The 22,109-nt window shown below is 54.0% G+C and overlaps 5 protein-coding genes across 5 annotated transcripts; 2 read left to right on the top strand and 3 right to left on the bottom strand.

The window, feature by feature from the left end:
- Positions 1–4,290: 4,290 nt before the first annotated feature.
- Positions 4,291–5,865, top strand: J4E88_006185 (uncharacterized protein; the record flags this gene model as incomplete). The annotated part of the gene is made up of 3 exons (XM_049399815.1): positions 4,291–4,370; positions 4,494–4,906; positions 5,363–5,865. 3 exons carry the CDS (start codon positions 4,291–4,293, stop codon positions 5,863–5,865), a joined length of 996 nt encoding a protein of 331 aa, XP_049254126.1.
- A 3,784-nt stretch (positions 5,866–9,649) lies between these two features.
- Positions 9,650–11,575, bottom strand: J4E88_006184 (uncharacterized protein; the record flags this gene model as incomplete). Its single annotated transcript, XM_049399814.1, has 2 exons — positions 9,650–11,420; positions 11,490–11,575. 2 exons carry the CDS (start codon positions 11,573–11,575, stop codon positions 9,650–9,652), a joined length of 1,857 nt encoding a protein of 618 aa, XP_049254125.1.
- Positions 11,576–11,983: 408 nt separating this feature from the next.
- Positions 11,984–14,638, top strand: J4E88_006183 (uncharacterized protein; the record flags this gene model as incomplete). Its single annotated transcript, XM_049399813.1, has 1 exon — positions 11,984–14,638. One exon carries the CDS (start codon positions 11,984–11,986, stop codon positions 14,636–14,638), a length of 2,655 nt encoding a protein of 884 aa, XP_049254124.1.
- Positions 14,639–15,087: 449 nt separating this feature from the next.
- On the bottom strand, positions 15,088–17,937 carry J4E88_006182 (uncharacterized protein; the record flags this gene model as incomplete). The annotated part of the gene is made up of 2 exons (XM_049399812.1): positions 15,088–17,620; positions 17,690–17,937. The coding sequence occupies 2 exons, from the start codon at positions 17,935–17,937 to the stop codon at positions 15,088–15,090; spliced, it is 2,781 nt and encodes a 926-aa protein (XP_049254123.1).
- Positions 17,938–18,494: 557 nt separating this feature from the next.
- On the bottom strand, positions 18,495–20,179 carry J4E88_006181 (uncharacterized protein; the record flags this gene model as incomplete). The annotated part of the gene is made up of 3 exons (XM_049399811.1): positions 18,495–18,592; positions 18,641–19,983; positions 20,034–20,179. 3 exons carry the CDS (start codon positions 20,177–20,179, stop codon positions 18,495–18,497), a joined length of 1,587 nt encoding a protein of 528 aa, XP_049254122.1.
- Positions 20,180–22,109: the final 1,930 nt, after the last annotated feature.

The raw sequence follows: 22,109 nt of genomic DNA, 5'->3' as shown, positions 1-22,109 counted from the left end.
TAATTGGCCGACGCGGTCCTTCTCTTTGACGAGAGCTAATTCGCATGTGCAGACCTACTAGTCCGCTCCCGTTTCTACAGTCGCCCCGCCTCGCCTAGTGTTTTGCTGATTACAGCAAGCGTTCAGCGGTCGGGAGTATTACCATACGTCAAGTTGGCACCTACATTGACTGCCATGGTTACTCTCACAGAGCACTCAACGATATGTCTTCCTTAACCCGGAACTCCGAGCTTTCGCTGCTCGCCATGCCAACCAATGATCGGCCATCCTTCAGGGAGAGTTGCGAACGGAGGCAGTTCGTACCGACCATGGCAAGCGCCACTAGTGCACTTCAGGTTGCACAACCCAAGCATTTTGCAATAGCACACACTCGCATTGGGGCAGTGAATAGGGTCTTGCCCAAATATTACTACAAGAATTAGTACACTGGGAACTCCATGACCAGGGTGGGGTATTTTACTATGCCAGGAATACTCCATAATCCTTCCACTGATTGAGTCTTCCAAGGTTGTCCTCAGCAACAAATTTCGAATGCGCTCATAGTATTCAACCGGTTGTTCCTGTATCTTTTCCTTCGTAGCAGCAAATTGCGCGCAGCAAGAAACACCAACTGCCATTGGAATGTCGCGACCTGGGAAGATCACTTCAAAGGCTTGTTTGTAGAAATGACCCGCATGAGGCTGAGTGTGGGCTGCGTCTACTGCATCTGTGAGTGGGCGAATCTCGTTCGGGCAACCCAGAACCCATACACAGCGCAGGTTGAGATACCCTTTTTCCTGTAGGTAGGAAAAGCGAAACTTTCGCAGGATCGACAGACCGTCATAGTCGGGATCGTCGTTGTGCCATTGGTATCTCTCCGCGTGGAGAAAGAGAATGTTTCCTGGCAATTTGTGGTAGTTGTCGATGATGAAGCTATTTCAGAGTCAGTCCTTGCATAGCAAACGACATAATCGCGTAGGGTTGTATTCATACGAAAGATACACCATCGATTCACGACCCTTGTTCAACGGCACCGTGAGCTCGGCGGTTGGATCGTCCACCACATAGACATATTTGCGCCACTCTGGAAGCTCATCGTAGAACCAAGACGTATTCTCATGCTTCATGGAAGCGATGACTAGGGCCTTGTCAAACGGGCCTTCGTTAAGAGCGATGCCACCATAAGGTTCATCGGGAACATTGGAGCTCAGTTTCCAGAAAGTCAGAACGGATAGGAGTACGAGACACGTAGCGATGAAAGGAGTTCGGATCGGTCGGCGGAACGCGGGCATGACGTTGGCGTAGAGCCTCATGATGGAGTTGAAGATGGATGAAGAAGGAACGACGCACAAGTGCGAAATCTTGTTTCATCCCTCCAGGCATCAGCAGCAGCAGCACATGACTGTGGTGTACTTTGGTTGTTGAGATGAGATTTTACTAAGAACCATGGTTGCGATGCACTGGAGCCAGGGCTCACATTGGACACGTGATGGCGTAGAGTCTGCTCAAGGCTCAGGGCATGTGTGAGTGATATGCGCGGAATCATTACCACAGTTAATATTGCGGACGTGTCAGCAGCAGCTGAGAGAGTTCAGTTCCGGCCCCCAAAGTCATACCGCCGCCAATTACAAGGATGGTTAGCCTCTGGCCCCGATCTCGGCTCGACGTGCATTAGCGTGATGAAAGATCGACCAGACGACAACAACACACTGCGACACATCTTCACGCACACAACACGACTGATGTAGCCGCGAGAGCGCTACTTCGACAGATTCTAAAAACGATAATAACAAGTCACGCCGGAGCTTCACAACCGGCTCTGATGTTCATTAACCTCGAGTCGCCAGACTGAGCGACGTGTTTCGTGGCGCCTCCGCTCAAATTCAACATGTGGCAAATCGACGCCATAAGCCACCCATAGTCCAGGAAATCGTCACTATCTTGTTTCAGCTGCAGCCACAACGAGACCTACTCCTATTACTGGAGGCCTTGCCGTGGGGCCAACGTGCTCTTGGCACGACAACACACCTACGAGACAGACCGCCCTCCCCCTCTCTTCTGAGCGCAACGATGATGGCGAAGCATATGTATTGGAAAGTCGCGGACTAACCCATCGATGTCTTGCAGCATGTGTATTTGCATATCTTTCGAGAAGGATTGGAAGAAACTACGAGCATGAGGCTAAGCGCCAGGCTGCCTGACAGCCTCAGGCCGAACCTCAGGCCGCTCAGCCAGTAATCCACATGCGCGCTGTAAGGCCCCCACCCTAAGATGGGCGATAGCCACTGCAATTGGTCTCAATATCGACCGCAGCACAATGGCGGTGCACGGCCTTTCAGCACACTATTCTCATAAGATCAGATCTGGGCCTCGCTCGCGTGGTTGTACGTCTCTACCAAACCATTCTCTAGACGCGTACCGCATTGTTACCTTCGGCCTTCAACACCAAATCCGCTTGACCGATGGCTGGCTCGTTCATCACGGTCTCGCGATGGGTCTTCTTCCTGTTCTGCCTTACTACGGTCACTTTTGCGCATACACTCAATAAGCCCCCGACACGAGCACTCGACCTTCGACCAAGAACTTCCCCCACACCACAGGAAGCTGCACTGAACATCAAGCGCGCCCTCAAGCAAGGACTCGAAGTCTTCAAACGCGATGTATGCGAAGATGCGTTTCCAGGCGAAGGCGCAGTAACAAATACCTGCAACCCCAGCAATACGCTCTGCTGTATCCGGAAGGGAGAGAGCTACCCCCAGTGCCAGAACCTCCTCGATAAAGGATGGTGCTGCATCGACAATCCCAATAGCGAGCCTGGCTGTTACGTCGACCAGCCATCTGTCTGCGAAGAAGCCGACTCGGTGCCATGCGCGAATCTCGACGTTGGTGTGGAACAGGCATGCTGTCCAGGCCAGACTACATGCGCGTCGGGCTACAAATTCACCGAGAAGTTTGTACGCTGCCAGATTCTCTCGGCTGACCTCGTGTCACTAGCCAGTGCCAGCGCTGCTCCGACAAGTAGTTCGAGTATAGAACCCAGCTCCGCGTCACCGACTTCCGAGGTTACTTCGTCTGCATCAGACTCAGCCTCACACACACCCTCTTCCGCTCCTGCTACAGCATCAGACGTCCTATCAAACGCAGCATCGAGCGCCATACCGCCACCTCCGTCTAGCGATTCGTCTTCGTCTTCCTCGTCCTCATCTTTGTCATCCGGCGCGATCGCGGGCATCGCTATTGGACCGACACTGGCGCTCGTGGTCGGCGTAGGTCTATGGTTTCTCTACAAGCGTCGACAGAAGAAGAAGTTGCAACCATATGCGCCGCCGGTGATGTACCAAGACGCTTACCCAAAGGCCGAGCTGGCATCAGAGCCCGTCATTCCTGGGCCCTACAAATATCAACATGCTGCCGCCGAGCCACCTCAGGAGATGCCTGTGCAGTACACCTACGAACTCGACGGCGGGGCTCATCGCGGACCGTAGAAGAGGAGTAATGCTGTTGCGAGGACACGCTTCTCTGTATAACGTCCAAGGCTGTGCCGACACCCGACACTAACGCCGTCGTGCATTGTAGCCACGTGTAGACGAGAGCATGTTTGCTTTGTACTTTTGTGTTAGACGTCTCGTATCTTAATTTACTTACCTCATTTCACCTGAAAATTCCCAGCCATCTGTACATCTTCATACGAAGCCAGTATCACCTCGCATATAAGTCGTATGAAATCTGGGAGGTGTGGTTGGCTCGTCGTCTCCGGGTCGCCTCTGGGTCATCGCAGTACCATGGGAGATGAGTATCACGCTGTGAATCGTCTTCATGTCGACTGGTGTGAAAGGTGAAAGTGAATCAGACGTGCCTTCCTCGCTGCCTGCGGGCACTCCTCCACAGCTCTTGCCTCCTACCTCTCGCGTCCACACCACACCAATTTTTGTCTTCGAAGTCTGCCACAATTTTGACAAATGCGAGGACGCGCCAACTATTCGCAAGGCTTCGGCCATCGTCAAGTGCCGACAGGACCCCGACGAGGGGGCTACAATGCACCGTCTGGAGCGCCTCGCGGCAGAGGCGGCTACAGTGCCAATCCCAGTGCCAACGGGTACAACGATGGGTCTGCCCATGGTACTGCCAGTGCCAGTGCCAGTGCCAATATCAATGCCAATGCCGACAACGGGCAGTATAGGCTGAAGCTCGACGTCAAGTACTACCTTCGGCCCCACGACTGCGTCGATCAGCTGGAAATTCCGGCAGGCTCTGGAATGAGCCGCAAGGACACGACCTGCCTGCATTGTGGGCAGACAAACATTTTCGGACATGGCTCTTATCAGCTGCTCCGCGACGGCTCTTGCCCTCGTCGCTGCTGCCGTTGTCGCACCATGGACCACCAAGGATGCGTAAGTCTTCTTTCCTATTCGAGATCCATCAGATGCTGATGCTCGATAGCTTTGTGATAGGTTATGGCTCTCTGCTGCCTTCCTGAAGCGTGCGTGACCAAGCGAAGGGATGCGTAGGCCCAGGCAGACTCGCCCATCGCCACTCGATCTGGAGGTCATTCGACGCGACTACCCAGAGCATCGCGAGTTTGCCGATAGCGTGCTGCCGCTTGCCGACAAGAAGCAACACCATTCGTCGCCGCAGGTGCCCAAGCGCGCACGGAGCGACGACGACGAACAGCCGGAACCGAAGCGAACAAGGACTGATGCTGGTGGTGCCGAGATGGAAAAGATGAGGGCGGATATGGATGCTCTCCGGGCTGAGAATGAGCGGCTCAAGACTGAGAACGAGCAGCTTAAGGCTGAGACTGAGAGGCTCAGGAATGCCAGTCGCACTTCTGCTCCTTTCGTCAAGAAAGAGGAAGTCGACGAGCATGATTTCAACGCTCTTAGCGAAGAGTTCGACAGACTAGTTGATGAAGAGCTTGCTCGAATAAGTCGGTGAGGTGGATGCCAGAGAGGATTGTTTCGACAAGGCTGTGCGTTATCTGGACGGTTAAGAGGTGACGGTGTCGTCGTCTTGTAAGAATCTCTCGCGAGGGCCCAGGGCTTTACGACCTCAATGTCGGCAACATCTGACGAAAGTCGGAACACATTCTCGAGTCGCAGGGCGCTTTTGTGAGTTGTTCGCGGTATACCTAGATAGACCGATATGAACGAAACATCTCAGTGACGTAGCGGAGGGCGGTTTGACACGGGGTTGTGCTCCTGCTGCTTTCCATAAGCGGTGTTTACGGACCCACTTTTCTGCGCACTCACCTCACAGTCAGTCCATGATACCTTCTCTCTTCAACACCGACATCCATTGCTTTCTAGCAACACCACGCTGAGATGGAAACTGCCGGTATGTTTCATTAGCTGGCGCTCTTGATCGACCGACTAACAGATTGTAGCAGAAATAGCGCAGCAGCGCATCATCCACTTGCGAAAGACAATTGCCTATGGCAAGACGCAGCCCAAGCGATTCTTGCCCCATTTCCTACAGAAATGGGAGGAGGAGATTGCCAGCCTTTTGCCGATCGCCAATCCTTTGCCGGCGTCGCCAAACCCAGAGACGAGTGCCGCTCCTGGGAAGGAGGAAAAGAAGGTTGCCGAACTGAGCGGAAGCCTGTGGGTTCCCAAGAGTGCTCTCATGAAGAAGTACTTTGGAAACGAATTGCCGCTGCCACCTTCGAGACCATCAATGTCTCTTCCTCCACAGACCCCTGCCCCTGCCCCCCCTGCCCCGGCCACGACCAACGAGAGGGAAACAACTGCCGGGCCCATCAACGGCCTGTCGAGAGCCGACGCTCACCGTGCCGCGAGGGATTCCTGGTACAAGGAGCATGGCCTGGATCCCAACGATGAGATCAGCGGGTGGAAGTACGCGGAATTCCGGCGACGTGGGGGAAGATGAAGACCTGAGCGGATTATTCCCTTCGGGGTCCCATATCTGATACGGCCATTGCCAAAGTACCTGCTGGAGGTGTGAAGGAAAATGGGTTTCGCGAAGACTGCTCCCTGTATTTAGCGAGCGACATGAGAGATGCGTAATTCCGTTCGATGATTTTGTCGAGCAGGTAGCGTATGGAAGCGCTGGACGAGCGGTGCCTCTGGTTGGTGGTTTTGCCGCGATGTATTGTAGTTAGTCAGTGCAGGCGTTGTCTTTGCCAATACCATGCATCGCGCTCGCATCATACTCTCGCCTCGATCTCGTGTGACAGTTTCATGAACGCTCAGATACGTGGCCAGGTATATTGAGGCAGCGTCCCACGGAAACCCACGTAGTCTGTGCAATTCCTAGCCTGGCATGAAGGCAAGAAGCAGCGCGAGAAGAAACCTCACGATGTTGGCGTTGAAAACACGTTGCACGCTTCTGATCTTCCTGCTTTTGTCGGTACGCTGGTGATCATCATGGCACTCCTTTCAATGTAGTACGCTGTATCCTATTAGGATGCTTCTTTCGTTTAGTGAACTGTACAGGCTGGCGGTCTCTCGATCTCATAACGAACACAGTTGGATGTTGAAAAAGAACAGCAGCCAGAGCGAACATGGGCTGCATATGTTGCTTTTTTGAGTTTGAAGTATGGAACGCCGGTTGAAGAGAAGAGGAGAAACAAAGGCAGAAATTTATATCCCTCTGGAAGGACAAGTTCTTGGCCGGGGTCTGCTTCTCTCATGTTCTTTGAGTGTCTTCGTTTTTTTGACAGAACAGGAGAGAAAGACATGTCGGAAAAGCACTTGACATTTGGTGTCTGCACGACGCAGAAGATGTTTAAGAACGCGGGTTGAGTTAAGCATAGCTTTGTACATCTCAGCACAACCTCTCATAAGTTGTAATAGCAGTACGTTTCGAGACTCTCCCCTCCTCTGGACTCACGTAACCCATGTTTGTTCATCTTGGAAAAGAGAGAAGAGACATGACTTGGTATTCTGAGCATTTTGATACCTAGGATCGAGTGTAGTAGAAGAAGAGTGGAAAGACGGGCGTAACAGCAGGGCTTTTATATCACCACAAGCTCAGCCGCCAGTCATACAACCTGGGTTGCGACATTTCAATGAAGTTTCGTTCCGCTCACCGTCTGCGACATATGGAGTGCATGGTACCCAGTCTCGTTCTTCCGACAGAAGACATACCTTGTTTGTCCCTTCGATTTCAGTGAGGCGCGGTGCCGGCGATCTCATCGAAGAAGTGTCCGTGGCTTTTGGAAGAAAGGAGCGAGTCGCGACATAACGACTTCGTCGAGATTTTTTGGTACCGCCAGCGCTTGTCATAGAAGATTAGGTTGTATGTTTTTCAGAACAACAGCACATAGAGATTCAAGCTTGTGTTTTTGGTCGCGAAGATTGAATGCTGCACATTCTATGCAATCTCCGAGGTTTTGATAATGTCGCAGACGGATACCCCAGCCATGTTGTCATGCCCTGTATCTCTTATTGGGGGAGGAAAGTCATTGGTCGACGTTTTACTTGTTTTGGTAATCACCCCGCTGGAAGTGAGGATATAGAAGAGAAGGAGACCGGGAGGAGGACGAGAGCTTTTATATCGACCGCGCGCGACGAGAACAAGCCATGCAATTTGTCTCTTTTCATTTTGGGTGTCTCATCGTACAATGACAAGGGTTTTGGTTGACACACATGTCACGTACACGTGAAGATTTTGCACACCCTTCACATACCATGTGCCCTTGCGCGATTGAGAATGAAACGCTGTAGTCTGTGTTGCGACACATGCAGTAATAGCTTCAACCTTTCGATTAAACACCCCAGGAAACTTCTCAGTCATGAAAGACTTCCATAGTGTTTTGGAAAAAGAGACAAACATGCAGCGAGGTCCTCGGTGTTTTTGGAAAAAACCAGTAAAGGCTGTGGGAAGTGTAGAAGAGAAAGCATAACGAAAGCTGTGGCTATTTATATGCTCTCAGGACTGGCGCTCAGACCATGCCGAACATTCCCTTGTTAGGCGAGCATGACTTTGATGCTGGACGGACCCAGAAGAACGAACATGGAGTCCAGGCACTTTTATCTTGAAAGCTCTACCATGTGGTAGTACTTTACAGTTTTGAGGAAGATAGCGACAATAGTTCCCTTTTTCACACACGCACAGAGATCATATGGCCATCTTGGTGTTGTTTTGGAAGTCGCAGTCGCGCAACATGAGATCTTTGATGTCAGGGCTTAGACGACCCCTTTGGGGAAAAGAAAGCGTTCTTCTCAGACATGACTGTACGCAATTTCTGTTTCTGGAAGCACACACGCATGTGGCATGCCGGGAGATCTTTCTGGATTTGAGGAGACACCATTCGTGGCGCATATGGAGATACTGAACGTGTTTTGGACTGCGAGTCTCGAATAACAGAGGTCTTTCTCCAGCCACATCAAAGCTTCCTTTCATCTGTTTTGATCGTGAATGGAGAAAGTTGGACACCGAGACAGAGAGCCATGTTTTTCCGACGTTCTTGTTTTTGAGTCCATCGTCGTGACTGTTGCTTGCTTCCACAGAACATGGCGAAGGCGTGGCAATATTTTGGTCTTCTCCTCCACACATTCCGTGGTTCCTTGCTTGTTTTAGTTCCAGCGACAAACCACACAGCCATCCGCTGCTCCTTTTTCGATTTAGATGTCGCAGTCGCGGAACATAGAATTGAAATGTGTGGTTTTTGGATCGGAAGGCTGCATGTAGCAAGCGCGGAGGTCTTCTCAGAAATGTGGGCGAATTTGGGCGTTTTTGGAAAGGAGGACGCACATGCTTGGCTTTGTACGGGGCTTTTCGAGTAACCCAGGGAAGAGTTGTAATAGAGAAAGAAGGAAGAGAGCGCCGGACGTCGAAGCTTTATACCGGCGCTCGCTCAGCTAGCGGCTTGCGAGGGAAGGAAGCCGCGGAAGTCATCCAGAAAGGGCCGGTCGCTTTTGATTCTCCATCAACCGATTTCCGGCGATCTTTTCGAACATATAGCGCCCTACTCCGTCTTTTCAAAATCATGACAGAAGAATATCCAGCTTTTGGGATCGCAGAAGTCCGACAGTCTTCTCACTCATGAAGCATCTGCAACCAGCTTTTGGAGGAGACAGCACATGATTCGAGACAATGCACTTTTTGATATTCGAGAATCGAAGTGTGATGCAGAAGACCATAGCAAAGAATGCCGCTGATTTTATACCCACGGACAAGCTGCCAGCAACGACGGTGGTGATGTGAACGAAGAAACCAGCGCCGGGATGCATGAATATGTCGCCGTTGTGTTTTCTGATCTGACTTTTCGGAAGTTTCTGCTCTCTGCTCTCCAACATAGAATGATGCGACTCAGGTTTTAGAGGAGGAGCGAAGGCCATTGCGAGAAGGAGGTTCGGAGTTTTGGACGGTGGACGCAGACATGACCGGCGAAAGTATGTGATTTTGGAAGAGGAAGGAGGAGCCAGCTCATAAGAGTGTTGTGGTGTATCTTTAGGAGAAGGAGAGACAAGCCATTTTCACCTGTCTCTCATGTTTTGGAATCTGGTGGAAGAAGAGTGATGAAGAAGAGAAGGAAAGGATGTGCGAGAGATGGACTTATATACCCACCGCGGAGATGGGACGACGTGCGCGACTTGGAAGTTACATGCACGCCAGGTGTAAAATTTCTGAAGACATAGTACATGCTCATTCGACTAATGCATTCCCTACATACCAATTATTTTCCCAGCATAGCATCACCTCAGCCTCACGCTGATGCCGCAACACCACCCTCCCCACCAGCACCATCCTCAACCCTCCTCTTCTTCTTCCCATGATGCCCCCTCGCCTCGACTCTCCCCTCAACCGGCACCACCCTCGTAGCCGTAAAGATATACCCTTCCGCACCCCCCTTGCTCGTCATCATAGGATGCGTCCTGCCAGGAAGAACCTGCCACTGCCTCGCTCTCGCCGTCTGCAGACTAGGTGCAAGGACCAACGTAGGGTTGAGCGGGAAGTCGTCTTCTTCGTTGTCGGCTTCCGATGTACCTGCTGGGGTATCGACGTCGTCTTCGATTTTGACTCGTTTGCCGTTGGTGTTACCGTTACCGTTGGTTTGCGGCGGAGGTCCAAATTCGCGTGCGATGTACGCCGCGCGACGTTCTTTCGAGTAAAGATCGCACAACTCAACCAACGGCTCAACATTAGGATTATACACCACAATCCTGCCCCCACCCTTCACAAGCGGCACCAACTCCCTGAGCACAGTCTTCGCATCCATCGCCGTCGCCACCACCAACCCATCAAACCCACCCCTCTTCGTCTCATCCACCACACTCTTAACCCGCTCCCAACGTCTGCGCTTCTTATAGTAAGTACCGCGTTTCGTCGACTTCATGCTCGCAAGCACTTCTTCGGAGATTATTTCGGGCTCGTCGTAGGAAGGGTCGTCTTCGGGGTGGAGGAGGGCGAGCCAGGAGAGCGATTTGAGGTGTTTGTAGAGGGGGTGGGCGGGCGTGGGGTTGCCGTAGTCGTAGCCGAAGTATTTTAGGTAGGAGAGGTTGGGTTGGTTGTTGGGGTGCAGGACGGTGAGGGTGTTTGTTTGGGCGGACATTTGCGGGATGTGTGGTCGTGGGGGCTTTCGTGGGCGTGGGGGAGGATCTGAAGGGGTGGCTGTGGGGTCTGTGGTTGTTGTGGCGTCGGCGTCGGGCATGGCGGTGTCGGTGTCTTTGGGCGATGGGGCGGAGGTTGGGGCTGGTGTGCCGTTCATTTCGACGTCAGCTGCCTCCTCTTCCGAGGACGGGTCGTCGTATTCGTCCTCCGGGTAGAGGATGCCCATCTTCTCGGCAAGTGCTGCTGTGACAAGACCTCCGGTGTCGTCTACTACGAGCCATCGCCCACCTCCCACCTGGCTGACTCCATCTTCTGCCATGTGAATCTGATTTGCCGCCCCAGAGTGTATGTTTGCCCAGCTGTTGATCAAGCCCAGTAGATCTTCCCTCAGCTCCATAATCTTGTATGCCTCCTTCTCCAGAACATACTCTGTGAGCAGACCAACATCCATGGGCAGGGCGGTGAAGCGCTTCAAATACTTCTTCGACTTCCGCAGGGTGTACTTGGCCAGCGAAAAGCTCGTCTTCTCGTCAATCGCATTGTGGGAAGCCATAATCTTGGCGATGATCTCTTTGCCGGAGCCGGCGCCTGCCTTCTTCAACTCCTCAATCTCAGCCATGGATAGCGCCTGCCGCGAAGCATCGTCGACGGTCAAGCGGTTGTTGCGCATGATGACCTGCCCATCTTCTCCCACAATGTCGAAGCCCGTAGCACCCGCAGCACCCTCGGCAGTCTCTTCGCTGATTTCCGCAGCAGGTGCATGGTCGCTGCCTAGAGCTTCGGCGTGGAGCTCGGAAGCGGGTACGACGCGCAGCTCCGTCTTGGATTTGCCATCGTCCTTGTCGAGCAGTTCGTAGGTGAGATAGTACGGGCGGCCGAGGAGGAGGTTGGAGTTGAAGGTGCCGAATTTGCCGAGGTTGATGCTCCTGTAGGGTGTTTAGAAGGAATTCTTGCATGCATGCACACGGAGGGCTCACTCCAGCTATGCGACGTACGTATTCGGTGTGATTTCGACGATCTTGAAGAGGCCTGAGGGCAGTCGCAGCGCAACGTGCGTATTGGGGCGGACGTGGGAATGCATGGCGCGAATGTGGTCGCGGTCCTGTGTTCTTTACTATTCCATGTGTAGTTATGGTTAAAAGTCTGAGTATGGTATCTCAGCCCCGAGTTCTGCACGCGCAAAGGTGAGGTGGAGCTAGTGAATTTGTCGCAAGGAATAGTTCCGAGGCGCACCGCCGCGTCTTACTCAGCCACAGGCTCAGCCACACACTCGCACCAGTCGTACGTCATCGCCATCGCGACTTCTGCTACTTGGGCGTGTCACTCGGGTCCAACACGTCGCTTACGTCGACTACTTTGCTTCTTTCGCTGGAGTCCTGCTTCAATATCAATCCCCTTCACCCGCCTTCCTCATACTACCGCGCCGCGCCCACTGTCGCGAGAACTCCCCCATAATCCACACCAAGCCCCAGGGCCCTGCACCGTAAACATGGTGCTACGAAAGTCCGACGAAGCCGACGACGTCGTTCCAGCGCCGCTGTCCAAGGCGATCCCCCCGTATCCCACGACACCCTCCGACGAGCACCCGCCTGCCTTTCCCGTGTCGCCCGAGCGTGCCGTGGACCCGCCCAGCACGAGCAAGTCGCCAGCGTTCAACATCAAGACGCCCGAGGAGACGCGACTTCCCGAAGACAAGCACGAGAGCGACTCGGACCTGAGTGAAGACGAGTGGAATCAGTCGGATGATGACTTTGAAGACATCAACCACAACGATGTGCCTGCCGCCCTGAAGCCGGCTGCTGGAAAAAGGCCACCTGTGCCAAGTACAACACACATCACCAGCGGTCTTCCCGATGCTTTGAGGCCAGGGCCGCCAGCAGGTATCCCCATCAAGCGCTCACAGGAAAACATCTCGGCCACGCCCACCGGTGCCAGCGCGGCTTCCTACGGCGCAGCCAGCACCGTGTCCGAGCAGTCCAATGGCTCCATCCCGCTGAAGACCAACAACCCCTACCTGAAGATGCAGACGACTGGACAGAACAGCTGGGACGGCGAGAGCAGCCAGGCTATCTGGGGCGATGCGCCGAGCCACGCCCACAAGTACGAGGCGCCCGTCGAGCTCCCGGCCTTCCAGACGCCAAGTACACCCACCCACGACATGAAGAACCTTGGACTAGATGACCATGCCCCGTCTACGCAGTCGACAGCACCAGTAGAGCCGCCTGTCATTGCCGTGAACTCACCCACATCTCGGTCGGAGCATCCAGACACCTCCCTCGATACGAATCCATGGGAACCCGCCTCGCATGATGCTCATACTGACACTGTACCCTGGACGGCACCGCCAAGCGACGCAGCTGCCCGTAATGAAAGCTCACACAACATTCCCACCCCAATCATTTCAAATGCGAATACTGCAGAGCAATCGTCTCTTCCACCTCAATACACGCCCGAGCAAACACCACCCTCCTCTGAAGAACCTCCACCTGCTCTGCCACCAAGAAGGTCGCACGAGGACATGGCGCCTACAATGCCTCCTAGACCTATCGACACAGGTATCGGTTCGTCCGCCCCTCCTGCCTTGGAATCGCCCAATACGACAATGGAGAGGCAGAGGAAGGAACACTACCAGATCAAGCACATTCGCTGGCTTGACCACACCATCGAGGACATGCGCGTTTCGCCCATCCTGACGCAGAACCTGAACGGCCCCTGCCCTTTGCTGGCTTTGGTCAACGCACTAGTCCTTTCGACTCCTGCTAGGCTTGACACTGCACTTGTTGAGACATTGCGCACACGTGAGACAGTCAGCCTGGGACTACTGCTTGATGCCGTCTTTGACGAGTTGATGTCCGGTAGACGGGGTGATGCTGCGCAAGCCTTGCCCGACGTGAGCGAGTTGTACAAGTTCCTCCTCGCTCTCCACACAGGTCTCAATGTCAATCCCATGTTTGTCCCAGACTCCAACACCCCGGATGCACAATCCACGCTCACGAGCCGAGCTGGCGCTTTTGAGAATACCCAAGACATGAAGCTGTACCGCACTTTCAACATCCCACTCATGCACGGATGGCTGCCCGAGGCTGGATCCGACGCTTATGCTGCCTTTAGTCGCGTAGCAGCGTCATATGAAACATCGCAGTTTGTTCAGTTCCAAGAGGAAGAATTGAATGCGAAGCTGGGGGCGGGCGAGTCTCTGAACGAGGACGAGCAGCAGATGTTCACGGATATCCATGCCATCAAAGAGTTCTTGATGCGATGGCCAACACAGTTGACCGATCATGGTTTGAAGGTCATTCGCGATAACCTCCAGCCCGGTCAAGTCGCTATCCTGTTCCGAAACGACCACTTTTCGACGCTCTGCAAGAACCCTCGCAATGGCGAGCTCGTCACCCTTGTCACAGACCAGGGCTACTCCACCCACGACGAAATTGTCTGGGAGTCTCTTACCGACGTCAACGGCCAAGGTAGTCAGCTCTTCTCCGGCGACTTCCGCTCCGTCGACAACAGCAACACCTCCGGCCTACAAGACCAGCACCAAGCTTCAAGCGCAGACAACGGCCAAGGCTGGACCACCGTCCCCGCCCGCCGCGGCAACGCACAATCCAACATCCCCCAAGACACCTCCGTCACCTCCCCGGAAGCCCTCAGCCGCGCCGAACAAGAAGACCACGACCTCGCCCTAGCCCTCCAGCTCCAAGAAGAAGAAGAAGACCGCGAGCGCCGCGAAACGGAACAACGCAACACCCGCAACAACCAACTTTCCATGGACGCTATCAACGCTCCGCCCCAGCCACCGCGGAACCCACAGAACCCGGTCATTCCGCCCCGCCGTAACAATAATATTACGGGGCATAGACCTGCTGGTGAGGCGGCGCCGCCGCCGTTGTACGAGGAGGCTATTACAAGTCCGCAATATGTGCCTCCGGCTGGGCATCCGGCGAGTGCGCAGGCGCCGGTGCCGGGCCAGGGCGGGAGTGCGTATCAGAGTACGAGTGGCGGGTTGCCGGCGTTGCCTGGCGCGGGGAGGGGCAGGCATGGTAATGTTTTGCCTGGACGGATGGGCGGAGGGAGGAGACCGAGTCAGGGGCAGCAGGGACAGGGGCAGGGACAGGAGGAGAGGGATAAGTGCGTTGTTATGTAGACGCGCTCTTCCCTTTTCCCTTCTTCCTTGCGCCGATCTAGGAGCATGTGGTTCGAGATGGCACGACTTTGAGACTATCTGCTGACATGTCATATTAGAGATTTGGATGAGGTGCCGTGTTCGTGGTGTACGGTTAGTTAGTATCCGTTGTGAGCGCGGACCGAGGGTATCTAGATGTTGTTGTGATTGTGATCACGGTGATGACTTGGGCGTTTGGTGGTGTTGGAGTGTTTATATACCCGTTATTCTTTCTGCTTTTCCGCTTTTCGTAGTACGCGGTCGGTAGGGTGTTTGTTGCATCAGGTTGGAAGCAGTATTTTTAATCCAGATTCCTACGCATCACTTTGCATTTCCTCGGTCTTCATGATTCTTTGTTGTATGTGATATGACACGTTCATCGTCCTTATGATGACATCGTACTATGCATACCATGAGGCTTTACACGGAATCTACGAACTACCAATTTGCCTCGCCCTCTCCTTCCCCTCCATCCTTTTCAATTCTTCATCCCACTCCTCTTCTTGTTTACTCTTCACACTCTGTCCACTACTTTTACTCCACATACGAGTGTGTTGACCCGCAGCTCCAGTTTTACCGCCACGGGACTGAATGGCTTCTTGGAGTAAAGTTGCTTTACTCACACTCACACTCGGACTCCTCTGCTTTCCAGTCTCATTCTCATTCCCCTCGATGGAGGAGGACGATGACGCCATACTCTCCGATAAAGCAACACCACGCCCCTGGCCCTGCCCCTGCCCCTGCCCCTGCCGTTTAACCATCTCGATGAAGGACGACGATGAGGGCACCGCAGAAATCTGACCCAACTGCCGTTCATAAGACGTAGTAGCTTGTCTGTTATACCGCGGCATAGGCATGCCCATCTCCTCTTCAGCCGTCGGCCGCGGCGCCGGCGGCCTCATATTACAGTACGGCATTGGCGGAGGAGGTGGTCGAACAGGCGGTGGAGGTGGGCGGCGCGGCGGATCGAGACGCAGTGTTCCTTCCTGATGAATAACTGGAGTCGATGCCGGAGCACGAAGTGTTGACAGTGCAGACATCTTGATCGGGGCATGTGTCGGTGACAAGGAGGATGTGCGCTGGGGGTGAATTGGCGTAGTCGGTCTTTGCGTCCTTGTAGGAGAGTCATTGGTATCGGAGTCGGAGGCGTCGAGGTATGAGGGGTTGGTGGCTTCGTCGAAGGGGTTGTCGGGGTTGTCGTCGTGGTCGTAGTCGGATATCTGGTTCTCGTCTTCGGTATGGTAGACCTCGTTATCCATGGCCATGCTAGAAGGCCGACTATCGCGTTCGACGATAGAAGCAGTCTCGCAGCGCCAACTAGCTGTACTGGTACTGCCGCCACTTGCACCTCTGTTCCTATCTTCCCCTTGTGACAAGTCGACATTGTTACGCCAATTCGCAATGCCATTATCGGTGTCGTGACCACCTTTCCTCAGAGCAGGATGAACGGACCCATTGATCGTCAAGCCATCGCCCTCTTCATCCGCTTTTTCCTCTTCCTTCTCATGCGCCGTCTTCTTCTCTGCCCTGTCCTCATCCTCACTATCACCCCCTTCAGTATTAGAGAACCACCTCAACTGTCTCGGCTTCCCAGCCCCCACCGGCCTCCCAATCCTCCCAATCCCCCCCTCCCCCCTCATCTCCACCCTCTTCCTCTCCATCTTCTTCAGCTCCTCAGCCCACCCGCTCAAATCCTCGATACTGGGTCCTTTGTGTCTCGTCCCCCTTTCCTGCGGGCTCATCGTACTAGCCGCGCTGATCGAAGGATTCGCTAGACTGGTGTTGATCCAGAGGCTACCCTGCCGGTTACGACGGGATGCGGATGAGGAAGGGGTGGCTGTGGCGTTGCTGCGGCGGATGCTGTGGGCGTGGGAGGGGGGTGGTGTGTAGATGTTTGGGTTGGTGGCGTTGGAGAGGGTGTAGTTCCGGGTGCGGAGTGGTAAGGTGTCGGAGCTGGGGTCGTGGGTTTGTTTGATGGGACTGCTGGATGAGCGTTGGGTTAGGCCGAGGCTGTCTTCTGTAGCGCTGCTACGGGCGTTGGAGCTGTTGGTCAGGGTCAAGGAGAGGTCGAGCGTAGAGCTGTTCGACCGCAAGGAACTGCCATCGCCATCTCCCAGACTCCGAACGAAGTTCCCGTACTCATACCCCTCATCACTTCCTTCACTCTCCCCATCCGCGGCAATGTCGGCGAAGTACTGGCAATCATCCACAACCTTTACAGCCCACGCGAGCTTGATACCCTTCTCGCCTACCGCAACCTCCCTACTCTTCCGCCTATCCTTGTTCATCTTGAGTAAATCGCGCTGAGCCTCCAGTATAGTCGTCAACTCCCCCGTCTGCGCATCAAACTGCAGCCAGCTATCCACATCATCCAGTTGTTCTCGGCGGTAGATTCTATATTGTTTTGCGCCTGCTGCTTCGTCGTCGGCGTGAGAGTCTAGCTTTTGTGGCAAGGCGGCGTCGATGTATGTCGAAAGAGGTTGATGGAGTTTAAGTGAGCCGAGAGTGAGTTGAGCGGCGAGAAAAGTGTCTTTTGGACGCACCATAGACGGATGAATGACGTCGTTGTCGCTGTTGAAAGAGCGGCGGAGAGTGTGGCGACTTGCGCAGACCTTGAGGGCCATTTTGCTGACGGATGTCTTCATTTCCTCATATGTAGCTTTGGCTTCTGCGTCTATAGAAGGAATATTAGGAAGCCATGGCGAAGGCGGGACGGCGGTGACTGGAGTTGTCGCAATCGGTATAGCGGTGACAGGCGTCTTCGGTGAAATCAGTGACTCCCAAAACCCACCTTCCGCGAAAGAATTCTTAATAGGTCCAGCAGTAGCCGACCGCGGCGTCCCAGGACCGGAAGACAGGATCTCCCATCGCGGCCGCGGTGTAGTCGGACTCGCCGTCTCGAAGCGCGGAAGGTGCGCTGGCCGAAGGGGATGTGCACCCGTAGGCGCAGTCCATGAAGCCGAACTATAAAGCAGCAGCTGCCGTCCACCTGGAGTGACGATTGAATGTACAGGCGGAGGAGGAGGAACCCACCCGAGCACCTTCATACAATGTTCCTTCTTAGCCCGTAAGATATCCTTCTTCGCCTGCCGCCATTTCGCCTCGGTGAAGCGCTCTTTGTTCCAATAAATGACTTCTTCCCAAAACCGAAGGTGTTGTTCCTTAGTCAGGCTTTTCAGTCCCGCTGCTTCGTGTTGGCTGATTGCCTTGCCAGTGGCGGGCGAGATGGCGCTGTCCTCTTTCGTGAAGCCGCGCTCCATTGTGAGGACTCGTTCTGGCATTCTGGACGTATGTGAGTGGGTTTGGAATGTAGACGGGAAACTTTCGTGGGTTGCGACGGGAGTGTTTGGCGGCGTGCTCGGTAATCCCTGCGATCTGGCGAGCAGATTGAGTGTCATAACCTCGCCCGGGTTGTTTGGTCGCGTGAAGGGGACACGGGATTAACTGATCGCAAGAGTTGCGCTCGGCGCAGTGTAGGCAACCGCGTGGGAAAGATTTGCGACTTGATGGGGGAATTCCGTCACATGTCCCTCACTTGCACTGTGAAGGAATAGGGCGGTGTCTTGCAACGGAAGTGAAAAAGGTCTTGGGTCGAGGGTGCGCTGTGATTGTATTTGTTGTGCGGTGCGACTATCACGCGCTACTACCATGAGCAAACGCGCAAGTCGGGGTGAAACTTACTCGGTGGATAGAAATATCGACCTAAGGCGTTGAGCGAATTCAGCGAATGGGAATGGCTGACAGCATGGCGGTGAAAGTGAAACGGATGTGTAAATATAATATTGACCTGTAAATTTTGTCTAGGTGGTATCCAACTCCGCTAATGCGAATGCGACGTCTAGTCTAAGAAAGTAAAAAGGTTTGTATGTACAACATTGAGAGCGCGGTCGGCCTCGCGCTCTTCAATGACACAGGAGATGTTGATCTCGCTGGCGCCTGGTAGATGTTAGCAATGAAGCGGCATTGAGATAGAGAAAGACGTACCCTGAGAAATCATCTCGATGTTGATGTTGTTCTGTCCCAACACGCTGAAGAATCTACCAGAGATACCAATCATGTTCTTCAGCTGCTTACCGACCAAGCTCACAATGGCCATATCGGGCACGATGTCAATGGTGCCGAGCTGGCCAAGGTCGTTGACCGCACCTTGGAGATCCTTACTCTGGATCTTGTACTCATCTTCACCCCCACCACTTAGAAGAGCGGATTCAGAATGGAGAGCCATGGACACGTGGACCTCGGAAGAAGAGATGAGGTCGACAGAAAGGTGCCATCGATCGAGGATGCTGAAGATGTTCATCAAGAAACCATGGGCACGGGTGCGCTTGTTGCTGTGCACGTTGAGCACGACGATGTTGTGCTTGATGGTGACAGCAGTAGGGCGCTTGGGGCCTTCCAGCTGGGTGAGGAGACTCGCGGAACGAGTGCGGAACAGCTTCCCGTCTTTCAGGGGCGCACGACCGTCGATATCCTTCAGGTTATCCGGGAAGATAATGGTACCGGCATTGCGCGGGTTCATCACGTTCTTGATACGGATAGGGATGCGGGCGCGGATGACCTGCTCCATGGTGAAGGGGTGGATGACCTCAGATCCATAAAAGGTCAGCTCAGCAGCCTCAGAGGGCGTGACGGTGGGGAGAAGAGCGGCCGTAGGGACCTTGCGGGGGTCTGCCGTGAAGATGCCGTCCACCTCCTTCCAGACCTGGAGTTCCTTGGCCTGAGTACCAACAGCCACCAAAGCAGCGCAGAGGTCGGTATATCCACGTCCAATGGAGTTGAGCAGTCCGCCGGGCACGTTGCCAAAGTATCCGGTGATAACGGGCACCTTGTCGCCGCATGCTGCCACCTCTTTGCCCAGATCCTCGGCCAGGTCCTTGTAGAACTTGTCGTTGAGCCCGCCCTTGATAGGCGCATGGAGCCTGACGATGTCGCTGAGGTCGACAAACTGGGCCGGAGTGCCGCGATCGTTCAGAATGGCGGCCATGTAGCGGCAGCTCAGCTTCTCGCCCTTGCTGATGATCTTGTCCTCGGCGCGGTTCGTGACTTCCTCCAGGTGCTGCGCGGATTCCAAGATCTTGACGAGGCTCTCACACTCGGCATTGACCTCCTCCGTGTACGACGCCAGGATGTCCGGGTTCCTCAGGATGTCCTTGCCGGCCTGGATGTGGTCGGTGCGGATGGCCTCGACGATCTCGTCATAACCGCGGTGGTTGGGCTTTTCGGCAGCACGGGCGGCGCGAAGGAGGCGGTTGGTGGTTCCCTCGAGCTTGGTGTTGCTGCTGCGTGCGGAGCAGACAATGGCGGCGCGGTTCGTCGCAAGACCAGCTCTGTTTACTGTCAGCGCCTTCCATCTGGTGGGGGTTGGGATGGGTCGCACTTGACGATGCCCGCTATGTTCTCCGCAAACTTGCCCACGCTCGTACCCCCGAACTTGAGGATAACCCAGCCTCCAGGGAGGTGCTTCTCTTCCGTGTGAGCTATCCGCTCCGACTCGTGTGTGGTTCCGTTTGTGTATGCAGACATGGTGGTGTTTTGTGGTTTCTCCAAGCAATTGGCTATATGTGGTTTCCTAGAGGTTGGTATATGTCGAAGATATGTGTAAGACGTGTTCTTTCAGTAAATGACGTGTGTTGTGTCGTGTGAAGTCTGGAGCAGCGGAGTGAGGGAATTCTCAATGTCTTTTAGTGGGGCCTGAGTCAGAAAGTCCATGTTCGCGCCCGCAATCGGCGCCGGCGCTGCTGACGCCATGCCAGCGAACCACGACTCCACAACCCAGGAACATGCACACACACACCTCAACGGAACGGATCGGTGCATGCGCATGTCCTCCCGGTAGCCAATGGTGCGCTCGCTATTCAGCTACTGCGCCTTTGTCCGCACCCTTCGCAGCCCACGTCTCAACACCACGTCCTCTGGTGCCTCTGATACCTGACAGCTCATTCCTCTTATCGCGTCCTAGCGCGTCGTCCAAATTACCGTGTCGTCCGCGTCCGACTACGTGCCGGTAGTTGCTCTTCGGCCCATCGGCTATTCGTCCTCTATGTCTTGTGCACCACCTGTGCGACACTTCAGTAATCACGGTATTATCTAGCCATCTCTAGTCAGCGGCGAATTGATCCGATCATGTCCACGTCCATACATCGGGAACATGAGTCTGGGAATCCGTCGCTCATCAACGACGTTGCGTAAATCAATTTTGGAAACCCGCTTCGCTAACCCCTAGTATACTCTAGCAGATCTCGAAAGGTTGCCTCATCCTCAATCTCAAGCGCTCGACTTTGCAGGCTTTGCAGTTCCTCTTGGCCGTAGCTACCGCGCGCCAATAATTTACCAACAATACTTCGATACCCTTTACCAACTGCTTCAGTCAGAGCGTTCCCTATCTCTGCATCGTACTCTAGAAGAAGAGAAACAACAGCGAACTGTCCATACCGTACTGCTGTCTCCAACGCCGGTTTACATGTATCCGCACCATGTCCTAGCAACACCCGAACTACCTTCTCATGTCCGTTCCGACAAGCGCCTAGAAGGGGTCGCTTCTCGTATTCACTAGACGAACCGAAGCCGTCTACACGGGCGCCAAGTGCAAGATAATGCACTGTTATATCCACCCACCCATTCCTCGCGCTACGCACTAAGAACGCCGTGTATTCCTCAACACCAAACGTCCTGGTAACGCAGTGTTCGATTCGTTTTGTGACAAGGAAGTCATAAATCTCCAAACTTGGTGTGTCCAGCGAAGCCAACGCTCGTTCGTTCTGACACCAGTACTGAGGTCTCTTGGTCTTTCTGTCAAGCATCCACGGACGTTCCACAGCCTGGAAATTCCACAAGAACTGCGTCGCTTCTACACGTCCATGCTTGGCGGCCCATTCGAGCAAGCGCATTCGCATGTACTGAAAGTCATAGGGATGCCTCAAGTCCAGCATAGCGGCAAGAACCTCATGATTGCTGAAACTACCAGCGTGGATGCATGCCGATCCAAAGAGCAAACTTGGTCTATTGAAATGCTTTCCGTGGAGGATCCATCTCGCGCAAACTGGGAGTGTCTGTGTGTACAGGGCAGCAATATACACATCGGTGTCCAGATCATTATCATATAAACGTCCGTCATGCCAGTGCTCAGGTAGGTAGGTTTCGCGCCAATGCTCAGCTAGGTCTGTTGTCCATAGTTCGTCCAGGCGCTTGAATTCCCGCAACACCAGGGGGCATAGCTGACGAATGTAGTCGTGCTCGTTTCGCTCATCGTCGGTCTCTTGACTGAGACGGTTGGCGACGCTGCGAATCCAGAGTAGAACAGGAGCTCCGTCACATTGCTCGTTCAATACCCGGCGCTCAAGATAAGCTATCAACATAGTAGGTGCAGCCTTGTCGCTAAGATGTAGCAGAGGCCGAAACTCGGCATCCAGAAGCTTGTACAGGGCAAGTACCCTCATAACTTCCCCATCGAAAA

Source organism: Alternaria novae-zelandiae, assembly GCF_023758075.1.
Source record: "Alternaria novae-zelandiae strain BMP 2774 chromosome Unknown scaffold_12, whole genome shotgun sequence".
NCBI classification, from domain to species: Eukaryota; Fungi; Ascomycota; class Dothideomycetes; order Pleosporales; family Pleosporaceae; genus Alternaria; species Alternaria novae-zelandiae.
Note: the sequence above shows the minus strand (reverse complement) of the source record. Positions and strands in the feature narration are given on the sequence as shown.